General features: G+C 59.5%; 5 protein-coding genes and 1 pseudogene across 6 annotated transcripts; all 6 read right to left on the reverse strand.

The window, feature by feature from the left end:
• Window positions 1-1733: 1733 nt before the first annotated feature.
• On the reverse strand, window positions 1734-2915 carry LBRM_16_0340 (conserved hypothetical protein; the record flags this gene model as incomplete). The annotated part of the gene is made up of 1 exon (XM_001563588.1): window positions 1734-2915. One exon carries the CDS (start codon window positions 2913-2915, stop codon window positions 1734-1736), a length of 1182 nt encoding a protein of 393 aa, XP_001563638.1.
• A 1100-nt stretch (window positions 2916-4015) lies between these two features.
• On the reverse strand, window positions 4016-4528 carry LBRM_16_0350 (annotated as a pseudogene). Its single transcript has one exon. A coding segment is annotated over exon 1 (513 nt).
• Window positions 4529-5678: 1150 nt separating this feature from the next.
• On the reverse strand, window positions 5679-6782 carry LBRM_16_0360 (conserved hypothetical protein; the record flags this gene model as incomplete). Its single annotated transcript, XM_001563589.2, has 1 exon — window positions 5679-6782. One exon carries the CDS (start codon window positions 6780-6782, stop codon window positions 5679-5681), a length of 1104 nt encoding a protein of 367 aa, XP_001563639.2.
• Window positions 6783-9723: 2941 nt separating this feature from the next.
• LBRM_16_0370 (conserved hypothetical protein) lies at window positions 9724-11517 on the reverse strand (the record flags this gene model as incomplete). Its single annotated transcript, XM_001563590.1, has 1 exon — window positions 9724-11517. The coding sequence occupies one exon, from the start codon at window positions 11515-11517 to the stop codon at window positions 9724-9726; it is 1794 nt and encodes a 597-aa protein (XP_001563640.1).
• A 1875-nt stretch (window positions 11518-13392) lies between these two features.
• On the reverse strand, window positions 13393-13833 carry LBRM_16_0380 (conserved hypothetical protein; the record flags this gene model as incomplete). The annotated part of the gene is made up of 1 exon (XM_001563591.1): window positions 13393-13833. The coding sequence occupies one exon, from the start codon at window positions 13831-13833 to the stop codon at window positions 13393-13395; it is 441 nt and encodes a 146-aa protein (XP_001563641.1).
• Window positions 13834-16215: 2382 nt separating this feature from the next.
• On the reverse strand, window positions 16216-18420 carry LBRM_16_0390 (putative tubulin tyrosine ligase; the record flags this gene model as incomplete). Its single annotated transcript, XM_001563592.1, has 1 exon — window positions 16216-18420. The coding sequence occupies one exon, from the start codon at window positions 18418-18420 to the stop codon at window positions 16216-16218; it is 2205 nt and encodes a 734-aa protein (XP_001563642.1).
• Window positions 18421-20034: the final 1614 nt, after the last annotated feature.

A 20034-nucleotide genomic window follows, 5' to 3' on the forward strand; every position in this document is an offset into this window, starting at 1 on the left:
TGGGGTGGTGAAAAGCGAGCTCACCTCGATGAGTAAGGCGCGCAACGAGGGAGTGCTGTACACAAGGGAGGGGGGTAAAGTGAAAAACAACGCAACCAAAAAGGGAGACAGCGAGAGAGAGACAGCCGGCCACGTAGAGCGCGCTGCCCACACACCTGAACGGAGCAAGTGAAATACACTGGCAATGAGGGGAGAGGCTGACAAGAGAAGGACCCTGCGTGGCTGTGCTTCTCTATACGCATCCTTCGCGTCACCGCACTTGATGTGGCAGGGCGACGACTACATCACCAAGCTTGGTAAACATGCAAGGGTTGGGGAGGTGGGTGGACCTCTTTTGGGTCTCGCGGGTGTGCTGTGGGCAAAGGGGAAAGAGGGGAAGCTGCCCCGAGCGAGAAGTGCTCTGTAGCTACACTGCTGCGCGAGTAAAGGGGGGGGGGTAAATGCACGAAGTCATGCAGGATTAAAAACGATGGTTGAATCGCGAAACTGCGCCTCGCAGCCCTGCCCCTGGGCCCTGAAACTGATGAGTCCGCTAATCGCCAGTGGCCACATGCCAGTCAGTAAAGCCCCAGCCAAGTGAGTGAGCGACCTCCGATGCCTCCTCCTCACTAGCGGAGACTTTGAAGCACAAAGGAGACACAGATGAAGGATGCTGGTCGTCCTCACCACCCCCTTTACAAGAGGTCTCTACGCCATGCGGTCATCAAACCTTGCCACGTGCGCCTGGAGAGGGGGGAGCGCACACCTGCATCACCCACACGCACACACACACACACACCGCCAGTGGGCAGTTCACAGTTACGCATGTGGGTGCCTGTCTGTAGGTACGTGCGTGGGGCACGTAGCCGTTGGAGGGAGGAGAGGGGGGGTGGGGGAGCAAGTGCAGAGAGGCGGATGCATGAGAGACTGTGGAAGGGCCGAAAAGGAGGGGGTGGGGGTGGGGAGCGTGATTGGCATAGGCCTGGTAGAGCGTGTCTGCTTGTGTGAGTCACGTAAGTCACATCTGTGATACGCTTTCCCTGCTCGCTACTGAAGAAATTGTAAAAGAGAGAGAGAGGAGGGCGGCAAAACATTGACTGCGTCAAGCAGAGGAAGAAAGAGAAGAGGAGGAGGGACGTGGGTGTGCTGTCGCCGTTGCGCGCCAGCACACAGGCAGCGTCTCCTCCTTTTTCCCTTCTCTCCCTGCTTGGCATCACCGCCCTCGCAGCCTTTCATCCCTTCTCTCTCTCTCTCTGGGCAACCGTCACTCGGCGCCACTGAAAATGCGCCCACACACTCGCCCACGACCGCCACATACCGAATTAAATATTTCTTCTCCATCTCTCCTTTTCCTTGTGCGGCGCAACACGGCGCCAACATGCCAACACGGAAGGTGGCTTAAGCCTGTAGCGAAGCCTCAACTGAGTCACAGCGGTGTACGGAGCACAAGAGACGACGCGGTAACGAAAAAGAGAGAACGGCAAGAGCAGGAGGAGGAGAAAGGGGGAGAGAGGCAGTGGGGAGAGGGCGGTGCGCGTTTTGGGCTTTGTGCCTACAAACGCAGTGTATTGCGTACGACAACAAAGCGCCGATCTCCCCCTGCGCTGGCGTCACTCGCTCGCTCGCTCGCTCGTTCTTCCGTTCATCTAACGCCGCTGCTACCACCACCACCACCAGTGCCATGCGCAGTACTTCTCAGAACGATGAAACATCGGTAGTGTTCTGTTGAGGGGTGTTGCATGTGAATGCGCCCGTCAGAGCACGTTAAGGTTTTTCAGCTCGTCCAGTGTGGGGCTGCCCAGCAGCTCATGCACCCGCTGGACTCGATCCATGTAGTCCATCGACTGCAGGAAGACCATCTCAAACGCGAGCCGTCGAAGCGCCAGCGAGGTCAAGAGTTTTGCCTCCTCCGACACCTCGTCGCGGACCTCGACACAGAGCAGCTCCCAGATCAGATGCCTTAAAAAAAAGGCCTTGCGCTCTTTACTCTCGAAGGGGCCCCAGCCGTGGTAGGCCTTCATCCGGTGCAGGCAAAGTGCGTCGTACAGCCGCTCCCCGTTAGTGCGGCCCCAGCACTTCTGGGTGAAGTTGGTCATCATGCCAGCCGACATGGGCGGGTACAGCTGCGTGACGATGCGGCTGATGTGGGCCTTCCACATGCGCTCCCCGTTGTACCAAAATCCATTCGGGCTTTGGCCTTGCAGCACGTGTGAGAGCGCCTGATGCGGTGGGTGCGCCAGGTACAGTAAGAGCGCCTCCAGCTCGGCGCGGCGCACGGCATCGTCGACGACGTGTAGGCGGTCCGTGGTGCGACAGTCCGTGACGTAGCGGAAGAGAGACGGAAAGTGCCGCTTCGCCCCGCTAAGGACACAATCTGGGGTGAAGAGCGGGCTAATTTTGTTTTTCGAAACGGACACTGGCGGCGACGGCGCTGTGGCTCTGGCGTGGGCAGCGGGCGGGAGAGGCGGGGTGGTAGAGGATGGTCGCGAGGCGCAATTCGCACCGTTCACCATAACGGCCGCCTTCTCCCCGGCGGTCGGGGCTTGCGCCGCCTCAGTCAGCAGGTCATGTCTCGGGTACGCCGTGTAGAGAAGCAGGAAAAACAGCATACTGGTGTGATCGCGGTCACTGGAGTGCAACGTGACGTTACTCACGGGCTCCTGGCAGAGGTGGCAGAAGCCTCGCCTGCTGTCCACCCAGACATGCCGATTCAGCCCTTCAAACATTCCCACCGGCAGAGACGAGAGTAAGGTGCAGCCCTCCGTTGAGGAGCCCTTCGGCAGGGAGCTGCTCAGAGGCGCATTGCCTGCTCGAGTAGGGCACTCTGCATCAGCCCCGCTTTGCGCCGTAGTTTCGCGAAGAAGTTGGTACAGCGGCGCCGCTTTCTTTGGCAGCGCCGCCGCGCGTATCGCACCGCACAGAAGTGTAGCGTGCATTGCACGTGTGCGTCACGGTGCCTGTCCCTGCTTGGAGACGTGTGTGGGAGGGGTGTGGAGGAGGGAAGCGTGGGGGAGCAGTTGGCCTTGGAGAGGTGCGCGACGACGCGAGTCTGCTCGCATCGCATACTCGCAAAAGTGCGCACCGATACGCACGCAGGCAGGCAGTCGCACGAAGAACTCGGCCCAACTCACAGAACGACGCGCGCGAGGCTGACAGCGGAGGAAAGGTGAGTGAGAAGACACGGCCGGTGCAAGAAGGGGGAGGGAGAACGAGAGTTGGTAGAGGAATGAAAAGAAGCGGTGAGCGTGCGGGTGCGAAACACTGTCCCGTAACCCCGTCAGGTCAGCGGTGGTGGTGGCAGTGACGGAAATGGATGACGCAGTCTACTGTACAAGGCACACTGTGGCAGCCCGAGTCGTGGTCGTGGTAGTGGGGGGGGAGGGGGAGGGGGAGCTAGACCGTAGAGAGGGAACAAACGAACGACTTCTAAAGGCAGCGGTTCCATCCTTTGCCCCCTGCGCAGTCCCCGAAGGGGGAAGAAGAACAAGCGCAGAGGTGCGAGTGTGCGCAGCGTCGGGTGAGATATCCACGGTATCTCTCCGTACGCTACATCCGCACCGTACCTCACTGCCCCGTGTACAGATCCCCCTCGCCGTCTCTTCATTCCGCATTAAACGATCCGCCAGCCCAGCAAGGCTTGCGTGCAGCGCACGGGCAGCGAGGGAGGAAGGGGGGGGGGGGGGGCACATACGTTTTTTGTGGTGAATGCGTGAGTGTAATGGGAGCCTCTTCTGGGCTGTGGTGGCGCAGCTCCCCCCCCCCCCCTGTCCAGTTCCGACCTCCGTCTCTATGCTGAAGGGGAGAGCGAGAGGGGGGAGACGCATGATGGTGTCTGTGGGGCTACTGTCCTCCACAAACGCTACAAGTGCGAGATCTTGTGCTTTGCCAGAAAGTGGTCCGCGGTGATTTGATGGCAGACTCGCCTGGTCGACAGCTGCGAGACAGGCCTCCCACACCCTAATGCCTCTCGAGACAAACACTCTCGAGTGCCACCTTCCATCACTCTGCCCATACATACCACACGCCACCACCACTCTCACCTGTGCGCAGCCAGGCGACTCCCACGGTGATGCCCATCGCTGCCGCGGCGGTAGTGGTGTCTCATGTAGAGGGTGCAGTGGTTGCGCAGCCGCACGTAGCTGCGCCAGCCCAGCACAGTGAAAACCGGCAGGCACCAGCACACATCCTAAAGATGTCAGCAAACCAAGCGTAGAAGAGGTAAATACCGACTGAAGATGAGATCGTAGTCGACGCCCAGGATCGGCGTGCCGCTGATAGCCTCTTGGCTGAGGTGCACAATCGTGCCGTACACTGGCGTGGCACCGGTGAAAAACTCGAGGGCGTCGCGCATGGGATGGCGCACTTGGAAAAGCCAGTACAACAGCACGCACAGAGGGCCCTTGACAAGCAACACCATGAGCGACACTACGTGCACGACCGAGTAATTGACGCTGTCCAGATCATTGGCATAACGCGTGTCAAGCTTTGCACAGTTCTCCGCAAGCAGCGGGTTTGCCTCGAAGACGCTGGCGCAGTCCCCCATCAACATCTGCGTCGTTAGGCCGTTCAGTAAGTACCACCCCGCGCGCGTGCGCTCCCTGTAGGTAGGCGGGGGCCATCATGTCATCACAGTTGATCGGATCATCAAGGCCCCACCCACCCCCGTCTTGGAGGCCTCCTGCTGTGCCTTTCGCAGGCAGAGGAAGCGACGAACGCGACAGCGCCACACGACGCCGATAAGCCCATGCAGCCAGGATGATGCCCAGCGCGCAGGCCATTTTCGTCTCCCTGAAAGACGCCTGCACCTACTCAGCGGGTAGTCAGTCACGGGCATGAAACGACGGTGTCAAGATACACAAGGTGCCGAAGAGCACCATCGGGTCAACGAACACCTTCAGGAACATCTTTCACCTCGGCGTCCGACTAGAACGCGTGCTGCGGCGTGGGCGAAGGGAGCCCAAAGAGAGGTGGTCAGCACGTCCAGGCAGAGATCCCATGGCAAACGTAAGGTTGGCTGATGGCTCGCAATCGGCCAACCGGGTTAAACTGTTTCGAGCAGGCGGGCACACTCACGCAAAGGCGTGAAGTGTCGATGCGGTCGAGCTCAGCTGATAAGTTGGCTAACCTTCAAGGAGGGAGTGCGTGCGAGATGAAGGCGATGGCAGATGAGTCTGCCATTAGACCTGCGAAAGAGATGAAGACGGGATGGGGAGCAACTTCACTAGGATGCAGCTCGAGAGGGGGGGGAAGGGGGTGAGAGTGGAACGTAGAAAGACAGAGAGAAACCGCACTGCTGCCGACGTGTGCTTTCAAAGAGAGGTGTGATGGCAGACACTGGGCCAGTGGAGGGGGGGAGGGGCATGAAGACCGCAGTGACGTTGGCGCGACACCCATCAACCTCCGCGCATGTTTGTGAGGACTGCCGGGCGCACTCGTGGCGCGGTGGGGTGGATTTCCATCACTTCCGCTGCTTTGCATTTTATTGGGACGCAAAAAGAGAGCGTAGACGTCTCGTATATATGCCGAGAGCGCCAACGAGGTCAGCGATGAGGCCCTCTGGTGACGAGGAGGACAAGAGCACAAACGAGCGCGCTGCCTCAGGATGAGTTCGTGCTGTCAAGCAAACAGCAAGCTTAGCGGCATTCGCATTCGACCTCTCCCCCTCCCCCCTTCCCTCTCTGACACCGTACGACTGCTGCTCAGCCTGTGCCTGTGTCTGCTCCACAGGCCATGGCGTGTGGAGCATCGAAGAGAAAGGGGCACTGCACATTGTACACCTGCCGTGCATTGATGTTCACACGCATGTGCCGCATGCAAAGGCGCCAGTACCGCTCCTGCTCCTCCGCCGTCATGCTAGCCTTGTCCACTCGCGAGAAGCCCCCGTTGGGCATGGAGCGCGCGTAGTAGGCATGATGATGATACCGGGACCGCTCCGCATCCGTCAGCTCATCCTCCGGCACCGTCAGGTACGCAGGGCAGTCGTCGAGGATGCGTGGTGTAGAGTGAAAGGCCGCCCGCGAGGGCCCAGTGAAGGCTGCCACGTCGCCGCTCCTCAGAAGAAATGCGTGCGGGGCATCCTCACGAGACTGCGTGCCCATTAAGAAAACGGCAGAGCAGCCCAGCGACAAACTCATCAACGGCTGCTCCAGCGTCTCCTCGCTAACATCCTGGTGGCACATCATCATCGACCCCACAGGGTAGTAGTTGACGATCGCCGTTTGCGGCTCGTAGGTATCGGGGTAAGCGCAGCAGAACCCATCCTGGCGCACCTCCGCCACAAGCGAGACGAGGTCGCACATACGCTGACGCAGAGCAGACGGGAACGTCGAGTAGCGGTCGCGGTGGTACACCTTCTGCGTCCACTCGTAGCTGTACCCAAGCGTGGCCCACCGCATGGGGGGCTGATAGCAAGACGTGCTCTGTGGAGCCCTGGCGTGAGTGCTGAGGATGTTGGGGTGATGCTCCGAGTCGCCGTAATCGAGCACCGCCTCCCTGCACCACCGCTGCTGCTCCGCCTCGCTTAGCACGCCAGGAAACAGCAGAAGGCCAGGGACACCAGCAAAGGTGTAGCACACCACATCGCTATCGTGATGAATTTTGTCCGCTGCCGAGAGTGATGTGTTCGCATTATGATGCGATCGTGGTGGGAGAACGACTCGATGGATGAGTCGCCTGTTCTCCTCCGTGTTTCGATCGAGTTCGTGCAGCCGCACCACATCGGTCAGGTCTGTCTCCGGCAGCGGCGGTCGACGGCGTGCGTCACGCCGCGAGAGTTCGTACAGTTTGTATCGCTTCTCCGCCATTCGGAACGGCGTGAAGGACAGGTCGCTCCTCGCACCGTCGCGGTAGTGCTGCGCACAGTCCGCCGCAGTCGATGTGGCCAGTGCTGGACTCGCACCACATGAGAGGCCAGCAGGAGAGGGAGCGGCAGTAGAAATCACAGTTGATTTTGATAAGGAACCAAGCGGCCCCTTCAGTGGTGATGACGACACCGCCTCGCACGCAGCCAAATCTGACATGATGATTGGTCGAGCCAGTGTGAGGAAGGACGCTGCGGCAATGTGCTCCACTAAGACGTGTTCCTGAGTTCCGGGTGAAAAAAGAGAGGAGCAAGAGGAAAAAGCACACGGGGAAGCAAGGGGGTAGCGACAATGATGAAATACGAACGACATTCTGCTCGACTACGTTTGGGTTCGCGTGCGCGTATGACTGCCCACACGCGCGTCACAATTCATGTTGAGGGGGAAAAAATGTAAAAGAACGTGAGACCCCGATAAACGCGCCCAAGCCCCGGCAGAGACGCGCAGACGAGCACACGGGAAAGCAAAAGAGAGAGAGGGGGGGAGTGGACATAAAGCCCACAGCGCGTCCCAGCAAAGTCACCTGACTTGACATCGAGAAGACCTTGTCAACCTCGAGTTCACCCGTCAGGGAGCGTCTTCCACATGAGGAGATGAGCGAGTCACCACGATTTACAAGGAAAGGAGAGGCGCGTGTATGGCTGCCCTCACTCTCCTGGCGCTTTGCCAAGAAGTCTCTGAGCAGTTCATTCTCCAGCGTGTTCAGCCTACCACGAGTGAGATCCAGAAGTATACGCATACGCCCACAGCCTCTCCCTCACGACGGCGACATCCCGGTCGTCTAGGACGAACCGTCCTGCCGTCAGATCGGGCCATGCGGCTCACGGGCTCCGCACGGCCCCTCCTTCCTTCCTCCGGTACCCGCCGCGCGATCGGCGACACACAGAAACTCGGGTGGACAGCATGCCCTGATCCACGCGGGTCGCGCCGACATTTTTGCGCGAGGGCAGCGGCGGTGACTGTCGTGCGGGCGGACGGCGGGAGCCCAGGTGCGTCCCGCATGAGCCCACGAGACAGCCGGCCAGCCCCAAGCCAGGGTCCACGGAGACCCCGCGCCACGCCTACTTTACACCGGCACCTGGAGAACTCGATGGTCCAATCCGAGGTGCTCTCGTCCGGCACCCGGCATCTGTGCCTCGTCAGCCCACCCGGTCGGATGTCGGAGACGCCGCATACTTCGCACGCATGCACTATGGAGCTGACCGCCATGGATCTCCTCGCGCCCCGTCCGCCCACCACTCGGGCTCTTCTGGCCGCTGCGACGATTCCTTTGGATTACAGCACGCCACGTCAGTCGTGGGTCACAGCACGTGCCCTCAGCACTCGCATGTTCGCCTCCTGGGGGCCAGCTCCAGAGCGGCGCTGTTGCCGGGGGAGGAGGACTCGCTGCCTCCGCCCTGCCACTTCCACCGCTGCCACATGGAGGGGGCCTGCCTAGGTGGCTTGCCTGCATGTGCCGCGACAGGCGGGACATTGCGGTGAGTCCGTGGCAGCAGGGGCATTCTGCACTCTCCTGAGTCCGAAGTCCCTTGACAGGCATGGATGCGTCAAGTGAGAGTGGCTCGTACATGAGCACGTGACTGCGCTCGAAGAGCTCACTGCTTGTCCTTCTGAAGGGGCACATGGGGAGGGGGGGTGGCGGCAGCGGCAGACACCCGACGGGTGAAGTCCATGCAGCGCGAGTGAGATGTGCGTAATATACATCGCTGCGCCCACCAATCACAAAGTGCGATGAGGTGTGCTGTGCGCTTCGAGCGACCCGTAAAAAATCGCGCGGTGGCATAATTGAGCGCAATGCCGGGTGAGGCGTCCTCACAGTAAACACAGACGACGGTGGCGACTCTGGCAGGAGTGGGGACACCACAATGTCGTCACTGTCAGTCCCCCGCCGCTGCAAGTAGTCCAAAACAGAGAGAGGTGCCTGTGCGGGACCGGGCGAGGGTGGACTCTTGTCGCCTCGTAACCTCAGCACCCTTGCACCTTTGGTGTGGGACGGCTGCCGCCAACCAGCTCTTCGCGTAGCTCAATATCGGAGGATGTCTGCTTGAAGCCTATAAGGCCGGTGAAAACGTCCACACTCCATGCAAGCTGAGAAGAGAGAAAAGAAAACCGCCACTTCAGACGTCCATCACTGCACAGCTGAAGGGTTTATCTGTGGCAGGTGGCGCAACGCAATTGCAGGCAGACAGACGCACACGCGCTACGTCACGCGTGCGCTAGGCAATAACACGGAAAAAAAGAGGGTGACGTATGAAGAGAGGCGCGCGTACGTCTGTGCGGGTGTTGCTCCCATCAGCAACGCTGTCCTGCCTGGACAATAGAGGGAGGGAAAACGAGCAGAGGGGTTAAGGAGGAGGGGGGGCGGGTGGGGAAACACAAGTGGGGCTCTCTTTCTGTCGGTCTCGTTACATGACTGCTGGCCTCTGGACGTGGGAGATTTAGCCTACATGGCGCGAGGGACAATGAAGGGCGAAGGAAAGGAGGACGACAATTTGAGGGCGCCGCAACACAGAGGCAGCGAAAGCGAACGAGAAATGAACAAACAATAAAATGAAAGGGAAAAAAAAACGAGCCGTGTTGCCCAGACGCTGAGCGAATCCGCGTGTACGAAGTGGGCTGTCCGAAACAAACTGACGCCCCCACGTAAGCAGCAAAGCACAGGAGCACATGCGCGGCGCGTCTTCGCTGGTGTGTCTTCCAGACAGAATTCAGGAGTAAGTGAGTAACGAGGAGAAAGGAATGGAAGGAGGCAAGTGATGCAGTGCTGTACATGAAGGTGGAGGTACAATGAAAGAAAGACACCTGATGAGAGAGAGAGAGGGGGAGGGAGGGGGGACAGGGACAAAACATCTCAGCAGTAGCGGAGGGAGAAGATGCCCGCCTGCTACCCTATCGGCGTCGCCCCTATCCTGTATGCCTTGGTCGTGTAGGTTGAATGCGTACTAAAATGATGGGACAGCAACGCATTGTGCAGTCGTGCCCGAGCATGTGCGTCAGCCGCAGGCTCGTCCACTGTCGCTACGTTCGAGTGCAAGGCTGGACTCGTAGATGCTGCTGCTGCCGCCTCCTTGCGAGCGGCAGTAACGGATGTGCACACCTGCGCATCGTCATAAGCTGACGCGGCAGGGACAGCGCTGTTGCGCTTTTCCTGATAAATCAGGTGCGTAGGAGACAACTGTGACGATTGTGCTTCGGTGCCCGTTCGGACTGCCTCCATCGGTGTGGGACTCGCAGCGACTTTCGTGAGCTCCAGCAACGCACTTTTTTCAAGCAACCACCGTGGAGACTGTCGCAGCGGCGTGTCTGCGCCGCCAGGAGACGCACTAGACACACGCTCGCTGAGCTCTTTGAGTTCCTGGCCACCACTGCTGGAAACGACAGCATCGCCGAGGTGCTCAGGTGAGATGAGGCTCATCAGCCACTTGTAACGCTCAGCGTCCGGAAAGCTGTTTCGGATCTCCTCGTCGATCCTGTCGTCTATCGTCAGGGGTGGGCGTACTTGTGTGGAGGTAGTGGATGAGGTCGCACAAGGCGTGGAGCAACAGCAGCTGCGACGCGCGGCCGGTGTCGTCGATGGACGCCCCTGCAGAGTCTGAAGTAGAAGTGGGCGATACGAGCTGAAAGCCAGCGATCCCGCTAGCGTCGCTGGTAATGCCACGGCTGCACTCTCACTAGAGGGTGCCGATACTGGGTCGGTCTGTAGGGGCTCAGATGACGCATTGGTGACTCGTAGTGGAGTTGAAGTCCCTGTAAGGGCTGTACGATCGCCTTTGAGTGCCGTCTGTGCCGTTATTCCATGTCGTTCAACGGCTGCTATCCTCTCCTCCCGTTCAAGCCTTTTCAACTCGCGCACCAGCTTCACCACACTCTTCGAGGACAAGTACCGCTCCACCGGCCATTCTTCTTGGTAGTAAGAGGTGATTGCCGCCTGCGCCTCGCCAGATGCAAACGCGGCGCCTCGTGTCGCCGAAGGTGCCTGCTCCACCACCAAGAGCTCACAGTTCGACAGTCGCATACTTCTTGCCCACAGGCGGTAGTCGTGGACGTGGTTGATGAGCATCTGCGTGACACCATGTGTGACGTCGAGGTAGCGGAACTGGGGTGAGTGCACCCCCCAAGCGTGCCGAGCCTTGAGGCACAGCGCGCCCCAGGGAAGCTCGCCCTGACCGGACGGCGTGTGGCTGGAGAAGAGGACCACCTCCGCTGGCGCGGCGCTGTGACGCAACACCACCGTGACACCCAATCGGAGCACGAGGGCTGGGTCCAGGATGCACTGTAGCGGAACCTGAATGGCGTCGGAGTCGGCCCGCCGCACCGGTGGACTGGCACGCGTGCGGACTCGTTTGCTAAAAGCACAGCTGCGGTTGGAAGGCTGCTCCAGTGCGTCGAGGCAGCCTATGGCCGGCGCACCAGAGCGAAATGCGTAGAGAGTAGAGGTGAGCGGGCGCGGCTCCCACACGCGCTCCCTGTGACCCTCCCCCTCCTCCCCCTGCACCGCCGCCGCCGAGCCGAGCCGATGGTAGTCCATATGGTGCGATACCGCGTGCACCATCCCCTGTGCCGAGCCCATGGGCGACCCATGATGGTGGACAAATGCGCCTCGCTCATCACGCGACTTTGCAGCGGGAGAAGCCCCCGCGGCTGCCAGCAAAACGTATGCTCCGCCATACCTCCACATGTGGAAGTCGTCCGCATCGTTGAGCACGACGAGGCATGTGGAGGGGCGAGCCGGGGACGGGGTAGACACTAGAAGGCCGGCTTCTTCCGCCTCCCCTATCAGGGGCCCCTCTTGCCGCGGCTGCTCCTCCTCCTCACCCACCTCACAATGAGTGTGAGGATTAGCGTTGGAGAGAATGCACGGCAGCCTGTACTTGAAGAGAGGCCTGAAATCGGTACCCCAGGCGCTCTTCACGCACTCGACAAGCTCCGTGTAGGTTCTGGCCCAGCACCAAACGCCCTCGCCCGGACACTCGCCGGAGAGCACCAGGAAGCGATCAACCCCGATGTCCTCCATCTACACAAGCCGAGCGAGGGACAGAGAGGGAGGGGGAGAAGGCGTCGGGAGATGGACAGAAAGAGCGGCGGAGGTGTGGCAGAAATACGCATCAAGTCTCCTTCATGAGGCTCTTTGTGTGCACGTGTGCGCGAATGCCATTTTCGTTAGCGCACAAGGGAAAAAGAGGACGTGGAGAGGAGGCAGTGAAGGCGGCGGCACCCGTTGGAGACGGCCCCTGCGATGCCGTTAGTCTTCTGTCGTTCGACGGCATGGGGCACGCGGAAGGATGGCAGCGAGGAGTCGAGAAGGGCACGGTGGAGTGTGCGAGAAAGTCACGTACAGGCCAGCAGCGCAACGACGCCTGAGAAGACACTGAGAGGGGGAGAGGCCCTCCTCCGGAGGCGCATCCGCGTCTTCGCTCTTTGCAGTTTTGTATTGATTCCTTCAGACTGTGGGGCGCGCCACTCAGCATGTGCAAGCAGCGACAGCGCCAACAGGCAAGCGATTGATACAAGCCACAAAAGACACCCGCGCGCGTGGTGGCAGTTCCCCTGCTCATCTGTCCAGGCGCGCAGAGGTGTCCTCTAACCACATGCTCACACCTGTGTGAGGTGCTGGTGCCCGGGTAAAGCTTAGAGGAGAAGACCACTGAGCCCGGTGGTCGTCTCTCGCTCGGACAGCTCTATTGTAGCCCCACCGCACCAGCAGTCCTCGTAGATATCCGTGATAGGACAGGGCTACAGAACACCCTGCACTTTCGTTGACGCCATCGCAATGGCGCCGTCGCTGGTGAGACCATGAACGAGGACGTCTGTGGCTGAAGCAGCGCTGGTAAACACCCCTGAGTAAACTGCACCCACGGTATCGGTGGAAGCGCTCGGCCTTGACACCTCTGCGGCGTCAGCACCCGACGCTCCTTCGAACATCTGCGCGGCTCGCTCGCTGTCGCTGGGTCCCAGCAGCACCAAGCGATACTGATTCGACTGAAACGCGCACGCCGGCACCACGAAGGCACAACAGCCAACCCTCTCATGCAGCCCCCGAATGCAGTTTATGGCTCACACTGGGCGGAGCGCGCAGCGGTCTTTTCCTTCCGGGCCGGGGCGGGTCAATCCACAGCGCCGCTGAGGCGACAGCGGCGGCATTAAGAAGAGTTTAGTGGAGACCCCATCCCGCATTGCCATGGGCCGCGCTCCGGCGCTACACCACGCCCGGTTCCAGGAAGAAGACATCCGAGGCAGACAGCAGCGCACCACAGCCTTTCGCAGCGATTGGCCCAATGAGGGTAGCATTATTTTCTACAAGAGACACGCGTGTTCGGTGGAGTACAACGATGGCGTCCGGGTCAAGGATGAATCACTACCCGTCCAGCAGCAGCGGGCGCGAGGCGTGCTCGCGGCCATGTCCGTACAAGGCATCCGTGAGCTACTCGCTCGTCTACACAACATAGCAAGCGACTTGGTGGTGCTGGCGACAGTCCAGAGATGGCACTGAGGCAGGAGGGGTGGTAGCGGCTGGCGCCTATGCTTGTGCCGCTGCTGCCACGCCGCAAGCTGACTACACTACGTTTGTGGCGCCGACAACACCACGAGCTCTGCCCGGCACCTCAATTGGCCACATCCCCGAGAACCCCCCCCCTGAGAACGCTCTCCTGCTGGCGAAGTTGTGCTGCCCTTCACTCTCCAACGGAGATGTCTGTGAAGCAGCCAAAGAAGCGTTCGTACCCGTGTCACTGCAGTCCCCAAACGTTGGTGCTGCCGGGCTCTGGGTGTTGATTGTAGTTGCTACTGCTGTTGAAGCCACCCAGCTGCCAAACAATTTGCGCGCTGGCGTGAGGTGGCATGACATGCCACTGGAGAACGAGGCGCTACGATGAAGCAGGCGGCACCGGCGCACTCCAGCCACATCGCTTTGCCTCATGTACGTAGAAATGACACCAATGCCAGGAACCACAACCGTCTTCGCTGTCCTACACTGCCGTGATGACTGTGAGCGCATGAGACCGGTGTCGATCACACGGGTTGCTGACGTCCATAGAAAGGCGTCACAGGGTGCAAGACGAGAGCGGAAACGCGAGTCGAAGACGCTACGAGGAAGAACGATGCGAGACGTAATACGACAGGGCCCGGGGAGGGGAGGGAGGGGAACGACATCAAAGGGGAAAAAGGGGGGGAAAGCATTGGTGGTGCCCTGAGCATCGCTACATGCGCCAACGCTAGCCTACTGCTGGTCGAGCAGGAGTCCACTGCGACTACAGGTTTGCCACTGTGGCTGCGGTGCGTACCAGTATTCTCTGCTGCTCTAACGGGTACTCGAGTGATGATAAGTGGAGGTATGCCCCCCACCCCCACCCCCACCCCCCCCCTCCCAAAAAAAAAAAAAATAAATAAAAAAAAAAACGACGAAGTTACAAAGAAGCGAGCGGCGCTGCCGGAGCGTGGCGACTCGTCAATTTACGACAGCGAGCGAAGAGAGAGAGAGAGCGGCACAGGCACAGACGTGCCGACACAAGGCGCAAGCACACGACGCACGACGCGGCTATGCAGCGGATATCAAAACGGGGGCAGAGAACGTGTCCGGAGAGAGAAAAAGAGAGAGAAAAAAAAAAGGAGGCTTTTCAAGCGTTAGCCGAGGCGTCTGCGGCCAACAACAGAAGAGAGAAGGGAGGGGGGGTGGTGCCCCTCAGCGAGGAGTAAAGAGTGGGAGAGAGGCAAGACACACACACACACACAGAGGGGCATTGACAGAGAGGGAGGGGGGAGAGAGGTCCGCGGGCAGGAAACCCCAGAGCCAACATCCCCGGATGGTGGGGGATCCCGTCTTGCTTTTCGTGTTCGTGTTGGCCTGCGTTGCTTTTCTGAGAACACACCGCAAATAGGGCCGGCGGTGCTGAGAGGTCTCAGAGAAACGCACGCAACAGGCAGGCCAGCGCAAAGGATGCGGTGGTGGACTAGAAAGAGGCAAAGGGGAGGAAAGAGGCGGGAAGAGGGCGACATAGTTGGAAATGAAGGCGACACACAAAACTCAACACAGGCACAGCACGTGCACAGCCAAAACGAGGAGAGAGGCGGAGTGGCGGAGGCGGAGACGTTGGGGGGTGGTGATGAGAGACACACGCACACACACAGAGAGAGACACACGGATACGGCGAAAATGCAACGAGCGTGGAACGAGAAGGAAAGAAGAACGGTGCAGTGGCAAGAGCGAGAAAAAGAGAGCGGCTTGAAGATGCAATAGAGCAAAGTACGAGCCGTCGTATGCGGCACCGGCGGCGGACTACAGCTATCCTGCGGACCAGCACCGCGTGTGTGCGTGCGCCTGTGCCTGATAAGAGGTGATGCCTCTCTCGCCAGGCGAAACGGCGGACTTTCCGCTGCCTCCTTCAGGAATTTCCAGCGAGTGGCTGCCAGAGGTCCAACGACAGGGTGCAGTGGGGTTTGTTCGTGCAATCGAGTGTGCGCGAGAAACTAAGAAGAAGTGAAAAGACAAAGGGGGTCCTTCGAACGCGTCATTGTCTGTTCCACACCGCCCTCTAGTGGCGCAAATGTCTGGTCAGACATTATATCAGGCAGCGAAACACTGAGACAACTGCACTGCTGACCCGAGAAGGTGGAGCAGCAGCGATGAAGATGCCCGCACACAAAGACGAGGCACCCTTTTCGTTCTTAGCGCAGCACAGACGACGCAAGGAAGAAAGTGTGGATGTGGGTCGGTTCGTCTTTGGGAGGGCTGCAACGGAGAGGGGAGCGAGGTTGTCTTCGGCGAGAGGAGGGCAAGAGGAAGACTTCGTTTGATAGACGAAGAGAGAGAACAGCGGGAAAAGAGAGAACAAGACAAGACAGAAAAACGACAGCAGATGAGTGAGCGAAGAGCAGATGAGGTAATACGACACACACGGTGGCAACGGCGGGCCGGTGTATAGGACGCGGACTCTTCCCCTTTTGGTTCCTCGCCTTCATCCCCTCCCCATTCCTCCAGGAATGCCGCGTGTGGACGCATTCGCACACGTGGCTCATCCCCCCGCACGATGAGAAACAGAGGAGAGCGCATGCACGCAGGCTGCCAGGCGTGAAAATGTGCGCGCCGCCTGCGCCTTTTGTTGTCTGTCTTCCTTTGCTGGGAAAGAGAGCGACGATCAGTCATTTCGATTCTAAACGTGCAAGCCCCGCACGACCACTGAAGAAATCAAAAAGGGGGAGAAACACGAGTCCCTGCAAGCCGGAGACGAGTGTAGCGACAAACTGTCGGGAACGCCGAAAACAAAACGATCTCTGAGAAAAGGGGGACATCGGCGAAATCCGCTGTGCCATCCCCACATACGCCGGCACACACACACACACACACACACATGACAGCAATGCAACAAGACAGCGGGGTTGACTAAAATTGCAGCAACTTGAAGCCTGTCTGCTGCTGCGTCGTGAGGTCGGTGCGAAGACGGTACTCCCAGTATGGCATCCCCTTATTGCTCGTCGGGTATCCAGGCGGAAAGACGATCTTCATAGTATCCGTCAGCACCTGCTCCTTGAGCAGCCGGTCCGACACCGTCGTCGTCGACATGGACGGCGAGGCGTTTACCTCGATCAGATGGGGATCGATGTTGTCGTCGATGAGGATGTCGTAGCCGTAGAGCTCGTAGGAGTGCTTGTCGTTGAACATCACCGGTTCCACCGCCTTGAGTGAGTGGTAGATAAGAAATTGAATGTTTTTCATCATACCCTCCGCCGCGTACGGCCCGTAGGCCTTCTGAAGATAGAGGAACAAGTTTTGGATAGACCACTTGCCGCCATGCGAGGTGTTGTAATGCTCGTCGCCTTTCTGCAAGGCGACGTTTGTTAGGTGGGAGCCAAGGTCCTCCTGGGCCAGGCTGCTGCCGGCGTATCGCGTTGCACAGAACCTGGCGAAGCCGTCCTCGTGTAGGTACGCCACCAGAGGCTTGTAGGACGTGACGAGGACGTACAGGCGCAGGTCGAACTTCTTGCCACCGATCAACAGCGGGTTGGAGATGTAGCGGCTGACAATGTACGAGCCAAGCAGCGCACCGCCACTGCTGCCAGGGCCAGTTGGGGCTTGAAAGGTTGCTGTGCTGGTGGTGAAGCCAGGAGAGGTCGGGCTGCCCGGGGAGCCGCCACCGCCACTGTTCGCCGTAGCCGACTCCATGCTGCTCAGAAATGCAGGGCGCTGCTGCTGCTGAACCGACGACCACGCGCCAGGACCCCGGTTAGAAGAGCCAGTGGCCAGGAAAGAGCTGATGCTCTCCACCTCCTTTTTCTCCCCCATCCAGCGCTGCAGGGAGCGTACGTCGTTGATGAGAAAAATGCCTTTGCCCTGCGACCGCGATGTCGGCTTCACAATCCACTGCGTGTCGCGCCGTCTCTGAAACTTCTCCTTGAACATACTCATGTCATTCGGGATATTGTAAGTGAGAGGGATGCTATCGGCAAAGCAAAACGACTTCATGCGGAGCGGCCTCCCGCGCTCACCGCCCGCAGACGCGAGCGTGGAGGAGTCTGCAGCCCCCTCGACGTCGGTGGCGTTGGCCGACGCCGAGGTCCAATCCGTGGCGGTGTGCAGTGTCAGACGAGCGTAGTTGTCCCCTTGGTTCTCTCGCAAGTAGCGTTTGATGTTCTTGTACATGAGGTCCTTGCGGGTCAGCTCCGCGTGATCGGGAAAGTGGTTGATAATCTGCTGGTCCTGCCACCTAAAGGCGCTGGAGCAGATCGTGTGGCGGACGCGTCTAACGTGCATCCAGAAGAAGTGCCAGTCGCCGAGACCAATGTTCTTCTCATCGCCATCACCATGAGCAGAAACGCAGATCTCCTCAACATTAATGCGCCGCGCACGCACGTGGGAAGAGGCGGCAGCGGCTTCATGCGCCACTGCACTGGAGCTCCTGTTCATGCGAGGTGACTCGTCCATCCGCCCACTCACCCCTTCAGCGGCTCCGGCGTTGGGGATCGACGGTGGTGACGAGAATGCTGCCGAGATCGTTGGATGTGCCTGCTCCTGTTGGTAGCGCTCGAACATGAAGTGAATCACCTGCTTATCAAGATCCGTCCGGTAGCGTAAGGTGTAGTCGCCGTGATGGTGACCGCTGCCGTTGCTGGCGCCGCTGGTGGCCCCCGGTCCCATGACAACCCTTGTGTGCCGCTTCCCGGCCAGCGACGTCACCGGCATCACCACACGCGACGCGGCGCCACGGTTTTGATTGATATTGCCTGCATCGCCGGCAAGGTCTGCTGAGAGTGAGTCGGCATCCATACCATCGTCGCTGCAGTCATCACTGTCCTCCGGTGGCAGCGTGCGCTGGAGTTGCAGAGGAACCTCAGCCATGTCCGCCACATCTGCCGGTTGCTCCAGGTGCTGCTGTGGTGGTCGCTCTATCGGATCCGCATCGACCTCCGGCGCCGGAGCCGGGGCCGCGTCCGACGCCACCAGGAGCTCCGTAGGCTCCGCCTTTTTCTTCTGTTTGGCGGAGAGAGGCGAACGTGGCAATTTTGACGTTGCGGCGGGAGTGGCCAACGCCCTTCGACCCAACCTCCGCGTAGTCCTTCGTGCAGGTGCAGACGGTGCGGCCTTACTCATAGCCAACTCCTTCGAACAGCCCTGGGTGGTCGGTTCAACGAATCCCTCCGGTGTCGCCGCGGCAGGTGTGTCACCGTTCCCCCACGACTTACAGCCACTGCCCCGAGCACCGCCGGTACCCTTTGCGGTGGGCTCCATTTGGGATAACGTGAGCCGATCAAATAAAAAAAAAGAGGAGGGAGGGAGGGAGAGACGGCGTGTAAGAACGGCCGACGCGAGGATTGAGGGGTTCCCCCTTCCGCTAATTTATCAGCGGGCGTGCGCGCGTGTTGGACGGCACCCCTTTTTTGTTGTTTTAATGATGCCGAAAGCGGAGAGAGAAAAATAATAATATGAATGAGGCGAGCACCGTGGGCGTGGGCGGAAGCGAGGAGGGGAAGGGGGAGGTGGGCGCAGGTAAAAAAAAGCGCGAGGGACCTCCCCTCCCGCTAAAGCAGCGACGGCTTAAGTGAAGAGAGGGAAGACAGTGGGGCCCAGCAGCGTACCGATCACCCACAGGCGCATCCAAAACACACTGTCTGCCGCTCGTCTTTTTCCCGTTGCCTGTCTAATTTGCCGAGCTGCTGTGCGTGCGGCTGAAGCGCAAATACGCCGCTGCAGAACGTGCGTCTTGGTGGGCGATTGGGTATAGATGGCTGTACTAGTGTGCGGGTAGCATAAGTGAGAAGGTCGGTGGACGGGCGAGCAGAGTGATGATCTCTCAACAGGCCTCACCACTGCTGAGAGAGATCGAAGAAGAGGGGAGGGAGAAGCGCCACACACACACGCACGCAATAAAAAGGGGGGCTAGAGCGTGTCCGCTAGCGTATGTGTGCGCGTAGTGGCGCCAAGGCGAAAATGAGATGGAAGCAACGCCAAACCACTACGTAGGTGCAAGAGGAGGAGATAGACAGTGTAGCAAGGAGGCAAGACAGGAGGGAGCGATGTGGTGCTCCTCGAGGGTTTATCGCACGCAATCGCCTATCCCAGAGGCGCACGGCGATTACCCTCCGCGAGTGCTTTGATGCGCGCCTGTCTGCTTGCCTGTCTCGGAGAGAGAGAGGGGGAGGGCAATGCGACAGAGTTGCGAGGTGCTACTCTTCTAAGACCTACACGAGGGGCATCACGGCAGCACACCAAAATGTGCCCCCCCCCCCGCATATCGCACAACGAAACCACAACAAGAAGTGCAGAGGACCCCTTTAAGCCGCGCTGTTCCCTCCCCCCCCCCTACTCTCCCCCCCTCCCGCGGTCAGTAATTCCCCCTCTTGAGCTTGACAGAAGCTCAAGAAGGGGAAGAAGAGAGGAAGCTAGAGACGTGGCAAAGCAGAGAGAGAGAGAGAGACAAGCCACTTCCTCATCCATCTGCAGTCAACCGTGGTGATGTCTCCTCACGAGTGGCGCCCGTGTTGTTGCCTTGGACCTCAGCATTGTTCTTGCGTTGAATTAAACACTGCCATCGTACCCACACGTGCCAGTAAGATGGGGAACGAGGGAGGCAAGGGGGGAGTTAGGGGGTGAGGAAAATGGGGAGGAGAGAGAGAGAGACAGCCCCTGTGCCGGCGCATCTGCACGAAGTCAAAGGATAGCAACTAGACTGGAACCCGATACAGGCACGGGTGAACAATCCGAGAG

This window comes from Leishmania braziliensis, chromosome 16 (genome assembly GCF_000002845.2).
Source record: "Leishmania braziliensis MHOM/BR/75/M2904 complete genome, chromosome 16".
NCBI classification, from domain to species: Eukaryota; Euglenozoa; class Kinetoplastea; order Trypanosomatida; family Trypanosomatidae; genus Leishmania; species Leishmania braziliensis.